The sequence below is a fragment of the Alexandromys fortis genome, unplaced genomic scaffold, assembly GCF_014885135.2.
Source record: "Alexandromys fortis isolate MF-2015 unplaced genomic scaffold, M_Fortis_MF-2015_v1.1 scaffold_353, whole genome shotgun sequence".
Taxonomy (NCBI): domain Eukaryota; kingdom Metazoa; phylum Chordata; class Mammalia; order Rodentia; family Cricetidae; genus Alexandromys; species Alexandromys fortis.
The window spans coordinates 267,258-274,020 of record NW_026068254.1 but is presented as its reverse complement, the minus strand read 5'-3'; the positions used below and the strand labels follow the sequence as shown (position 1 = coordinate 274,020).

Genomic DNA, 6,763 nt, shown 5'->3' with positions numbered 1-6,763 from the left:
GTGAAAGAGGATACAAATTTGTTTGCATGTTAGCAAACAGCACCTGGATGTACTTCATGGTTTTCTGTGACATACTTCACACTGTAGAAGGATATAAATATCTTATCCCTCATTGAGAACAGAGAAAACGATTTCAAAAGAACACATGCAGAATCATTAACAAAGCTTCAATTCCTTCATTGACACTAGGTCAATCATTACCAAAGAAGCAAGAATTGAATGCTTAGTTGTGAGTGAGAATGCACAAGTTGTTTCATCTTTGCAAATAGCCAGCAGTGAATCTGCTTTGTCTGGACATGGAAAGTACCCTGTACATCATCTTCACTATAGTCATCGTTGCAGAGTTTGTTTTTGGAAATCTGAGCAACGGATTCATTGTGCTGACAAACTGCATTGACTGGGTCAGGAAGAGAATGCTTTCCTCCATTGGCTGGATCCTGCTTTCCTTGGCCATTTCCAGAGTGGTTTTGATCTGGGAAATGTTACTAACGTGGCTAAAATATATACAGTATTCATTTGCATTTGTGGCTGGAACAGAATTAAGAGTTATTATGTTGTCCTGGGTAGTTTCCAATCACTTCAGTCTCTGGTTTGCCACCATCCTCAGCATGTTTTATTTGCTCAAAATAGCCAGTTTCTCTGGACCTGTTTTTCTTTATCTGAAGTGGAGAATAAAGAAAGTGCTTCTGACCATCCTTCTGGGAAATGTGATCTTCTTGCTTTTCAACATAATGCAAATAAACAAACATACAGAGGAGTGGGTGCATCAATATGAGAGAAACACAACCTGGAATTTTAGAACAAGTTGTTTTTCAAGGGTTTCAAAGCTAATAGCATTCAAGATGATTATGTTCTCTTTAACACCAATCGTGGTGTCTGTGGTTTCCTTTATCCTGTTAATTCTCTCCCTGTGGAAACATCTCCAGAAGATGCAGCTAAATTTCAGAGGGGAACAAGACTCCAGCACAAAAGCCCACATGAATGCGATGAAAATTATGGTCTCCTTCCTTTTACTCTATGCCTCTTATTTCATATCCTTTTTTATATCATTTATTCCTATGGCACACCAAGAAGGACTAGATCACTTGCTTAGCCTGACTGTTGGGCTTTTCTACCCTTCATGCCACTCATTTATCTTGATTTGGGGACATGCTAATTTAAGGCAGGCTGGTCTTTTGGTGCTCAGGCAGCTGAAATGTGAGAAAAAGCATTAGAAGTTTACTGTTCCTAAAGGTAGTTCAACAACTTATTAGGAATATAGAACTCACTGAGTGGTAGAGCCCTACGCAAGCATAAATATTGAAAAACATATAATTTCTCGATTCTTCTATATATGAAAAATGATATAATAAATTTCTCAAACATTTAGAACAATACTAAAACAGTGCACTCTTGGATACAGAAGTATGACTCAGATTTTATGAATGCATGCTTTTTTACTCTAGGCATGATAGCATAATTATGTCAACTAAAATGAATGTAGGCTGATCCAGGCTGAGATGCATGAGACCCAGGATGTCTTCATCCAGTTGACAATTATCTCAAATCAATGTCATTATAGGCATAAGCAAAATTTTGACACTTTGAAACAATTTATTGTACCTTATCATATTGTTCTGAAAGTAGATTAGAAAATTAAAATAAAGTTAATAGCAATCAAAACTAAAGAAATTACACACACACAGGAAGGTTAAAACCTAGACTCTAGGATGTGGAAGATGGCTCAATAAAGTTCTTTCTTAAAAAGCATCAGGATCTGAATCTAAATTCCTAGATTAAACAAAAAGCCTGGCTTCAAATTTCAATGCAATACATGTATGTAAAATATAGCCAATATCAAGAGAATCAAGAAAACATTTTTTTTCTTGAAAATCATTAGTTGATATCCTTTTTAAAGGCATGAATAGATTTTACTATTTAAATAATATTTCACTTGAAACATGCTCCCTGAACTTTCTAAATGCCAGAAGAAATACATTCATCCACATCTCAGGTTTGGGTACACCTGCTTATAACCCTGAAGTTGAACTATGTCAGTCAGTGATGAAGGAAGGCAAAGATGGTCTATAATCAAAATGCCCACTGTGCCAGAAACTTTCCTGATGATGGCTTCAGTTATAGAATTCATAATAAGGATTATTGGAAATGAACTCATCATGCTGATGAACAGAACTGACTGGATCAGGAACTGGAAGATTTCCCTGATTGACTTTGTTCTCTCCTGCATGTCTCTCTCTAGGATATGCTTTTGTGAACAAAAGTTTGTATATCTCTTTTGATGTAAGCTGTAGGAAATAATTTCAGTCTAAGAACGCTCTTCATTTTGAAATCCTCTGGACATGATCCGACTATTTCTACACAGCTTGCACCACCTGCTTCAGTGTCTTATATTCCCTTAAAATAGGCAACTTCTTCAATACCCCTTTATTTGTGGATGAGACAAAGAAATACCAAAGTACCTCTGTGACTGATGAAGTAACAAAACTCTATTTATCAATGTTTCTGATGTTTCAGGGAAACCTTGACTTTATTCAAGTATGGTCAAAAATGGAAAAAAAAAACAATTGATTTTATAGAGACTCTTAGACGAGATTAGCATATTATGTTATTTTTGATTCTTATCATAATTTTGTAGTGTGTTTAATTTTGCTTTTCCTTCCAATAATTTTGATATGGAGTCGCACCAGAAGAATGAAACTACAAGGCATTTATCTTTGAGATTTGAGCAGTATGGTCCATATGAAATCTGTGAAAACTATTTTCTTATTTCTACACTTCTTTTTTAAATATTCCATAAGCAACATTCTGATGATCTTATCTTACAAGGACTTGTCTACTTTGTAGAGAGTGTGTTGAGAAGACCTTATCTATGGCATTCTTTAATTTACTGAGGCATCATTTTCTTCTGATTTCATGGAACAAAAAAAATTGAATCAGAAATTTTTTGGTATGCTGAAGAAGTTGAAGTGTGTCAAGGGGTGGGCTTTGCTTTCTTTTGGTACTGTGATCAGGCCCAGTATGACAGGTAAAGAGGAAGAAGAATAAAGACCTTACATGTAGCCCCACGCTTCCTCATTCTTGAGACAAAGTCTGTCTATGTAGACTTGAATTTCCTGTAACCCACTTTGTAGATCCGACTGACTTCAAACTCAAAGATATACACCAACCTCTGACCCTGAGTGCCAGAATTAAAGACATGTACCACCACACTGGTTACATACATACCTTTTACTTTCTCCCTTTTCTTTCATTCTGTCATATTGAGCATTATTTAAAATATTTTACTTTATTAAATAAAATGAAAGTAGTTCTATGTTATTTGTATTAGATATGAAATTTTTGATTTAAAAGTAAAATTTTAAATATTTTTTTAGCAAATGCAACACAAAACAGAATAATTCTTTTTTAAAATTTCACTGATAATTTGAATAAATATTAGATGAAAGAGAATTAAAACATATGAAAGATTATGGTATGGATTATGTGCATTCCTATATGAATGACCAATTCTACAATTTAAAACTTAGAAAGTTGATTGTTTAGCTTCCAGAGACAAAATGTACATAATTTGATTTTCTATGTGACTATTTTTTTTGGAATTTGCATGTATTTGTCCTTTGTAGTGTTTGAAAAATGTCCATTGTGTCCATAAGATTCATTTCCTTTAAACACATCACTGTTGATGAATATTTGGGTTGGTTGTAAAACTCAGATATTGTGAATTTTGCAATGAATCCAAATGTGCATACATCTCTGTTAAATTTGGAGAGATGTTAATGGACATGGTAAAACTGGGTCATACAGTTAATTTGTTTTATTTTTATTTTGAAGGTACCACCATACTGACTTACATAGTGGTTGGGGTGATCTGAATTACAACTAGCATTGTATAAATTTTTCTTTTGTCCCACATCTTGCCTTAGATCAGTAAGATTACAAGCATGGGCTACCTTGCCTACTTGGGTTCTTAGTATGCTTTATTTTTATTTTTATTTTTGTTCCTGTTTTTTTTTTTTTTTATGATGTATACAGTTTTTAGATTTCTCTGACTTTGGTATCAAAATATTTCCAACACATGCTATGTGGGAGCCCACTTGTGATTTATTTTCTATCTGGTGCCATTTCTGATTTAAAGAAGTCATTTGAGTTCAAACTTGCCTGCTCTGCTTCTTCCAGTAAACTTGAGGGCGATGACTAACATCCGTGTTAGCCCATAGAAAGAGAATTTTTGCCCAGTTCAAAGAGAACATTTTTCTGTTAAGATTTGGGCTGGCTGAGCACTCATTGTTGGAGATAAGAAACTGCTTAGCTGGATAAGATAATGCACCTGTTTGAGCTTCCTTCCAAGGACAGTGCAGGAAGGTGGTTAGCTGACTGTACTGCCCTTTGTTCTGCCTTTTGACTGTAATTCGTATATATGCTGCCTGAGAAATAAACTCGCTGCTGTTTGGTATTGACCTTCAAGCCTCTTGTCTATCCTATGTTTCTGTCTTCTTTTCTCTTAATCTAATATTTTGTCAGCCTCATCGCCCCCTTCCAGGGAATCCCCCAGCTGATTTCTGCCTGAGCGGGCTCTGACATTTAAGTCATTAAATGGGAACAATTCTTAAACCTTACTATTCAGGAGGATGAGGAAAGAGAGCCTTTGTAAGTACATGACATGCATGAATGCATAGTGAGTCATGGTTTAAAAACACACACACACACACAAGAATGTAGAGTAAATTGATATTGAACGCTTTTTAGAAAAATATGTGTAAACTTACAACTTTTACACTCCAATTATTTTATTGAAATATGATTTCCGTGGAATATGTAGAGTCAATTAAGAGTTTAAAATTTAGTAACAATACAATATTTTTAAGACTTCAATCCTTTTTTATGCCTACATTTTTATAAATAATCTCTGTCTTATTTACTACTCTATCGCTACCATGACCACAGTAACTTATAAAAGGTAGTATTAAAGTTCAGGGTTGTTTATAGTTTTAGAGGGTTGTTCCATGGTAATCATGGTGGAAAGCAGTCAGGCATAACACTGTAGCCATAGCTGAGAGCTTTACATCCCGATCCACAGGGAGAAGGCAGAGAGAGAAACAAGAGACTGGGCCTTCATTTGTGTTTGAAACCCTAGAGCCTACTACCTTCAACAACAAAGACACACCTGTTAATCCTTCCCAAACATTTCATCAATTGGAAACTAAACAGGCAAGTATATGAGCCTCTGGAGGCCATATCCATTTAAACCTTAGCAATCTGTTTAAATAAAAACAAAACAAAAACAAACAAATGACAAAAACAAAAAAAATCGAACCTGATGCTTTAAATTCTCTTACACCACCTCTCTAAAAACCCTTATCCCCATTAAATTTAGCACCTGGTAGTCTCATTTAAATACATGACTATAACATGCTTCTATACACTAGCTTATATATTTTAAATCCAATCTTAATATTATCTCTAAACTTTAAATTCAATTGTAATCAACCCAGGTGTGATGGAGGAAGGTCATTGGTTAAGTAATAAAGAAACTGCTTGGCCTCATATGTTGAAATAGGAGCGGCGGGGCTGCGTCCCCAACACCCCGGCCGCTTGTCTAGCTCATGCCCGAAATAACAACACACAAACTGTATTCATTTAAGAACTGCTTGGCCCATGAACTCTAACCCTTACAGGCTAATTCTCTCACCTGGACTAGCCCATTTCTAATGATGTGTGTAAGCACCCCAAGGTGCACTTACCGGGAAGATTCTAGCCTAAGTCCATCGTGGGTTGCAGCTGCCTGGGAGAGCAGAGCATGGTGGCTGTCCGGTCCCTCTGGAAGCAGCGCAGAGTCTGACCTCACTTCCTCTTCCGCCCAGAATTCTATTCTGTTTACTCCTCCCATCTATGTTCTAACCTATCAGGGCCAGCCAAGCAGTTTCTTTTATTGTTCAGCCAATGAAATCAACAGATTGATATATGACACTCCCACATCACTCATAGGTTAAAACATAGGTGGGAGGAATAAACAGAACAGAATGCTGGGAGGAAGAGGAAGTGAGCTTAGAGGCCATGCTCCACTCTCCCGGACAGACACGATGAAGCTCCGACCCAGGATGGATGTAGGCTAGAATCTTCCCGGTAAGCGCACCTTGGGGTGCTACACACATTATTAGAAATGGGCTAGTCCAGGTATGAGAGTTAGCCAAGAAGAGGCTAGATATAATGGGCCAAGCAGTGTTTAAAAGAATACAGTTTGCATGTTGTTATTTTGGGTAAAGCTAGCCGGTGGTGAAAGCTGGGTGGCAGAATGAAGCCCTGCAGCTCCTATTACACAGGTGGTGGTCGTGCATACTTTTAATCCTAGTACTTGGGAAGCAGAGATAGGCAGATCTCTAAGTACAAAGCTTGCCTGGTTTACAGAGCAAGTTCCAGGATGTAGTGTTAGGAGCAGCGAGGCTGTGTCCCCGGCACCAAGCCGCCCGCATGGCCAGCTTATGCCCAAAATAATTACATGGAAACTGTATTCTTTTAAACATTGCCTGGCCCAGCTAGTTCCAGCCTCTTATTGGCTAGCTCTTACATATCGATCTAACCCATTTCTAATAATCTGTGTAGTCCACGAGGTGGCTTACCAGAGAAGATCTTAACCTGCATCTGTCTGGAATGGGAGAACCATGGCGACTCCCTGACTCAGCTTCTTTCTCCCAGCATCCTCTTCTGTTTACTCCACCCACCTATGTTCTAACCAATAAAATGGGCCAAGGCAGTTTCTTTATTA

General features: G+C 37.2%; 1 protein-coding gene across 1 annotated transcript; it reads left to right on the top strand.

Moving 5' to 3' along the window:
* Positions 1-296: 296 nt before the first annotated feature.
* On the top strand, positions 297-1,214 carry LOC126494231 (taste receptor type 2 member 13-like). Its single transcript, XM_050131490.1, has one exon. It carries the CDS (start codon positions 297-299, stop codon positions 1,212-1,214), a length of 918 nt encoding a protein of 305 aa, XP_049987447.1.
* Positions 1,215-6,763: the final 5,549 nt, after the last annotated feature.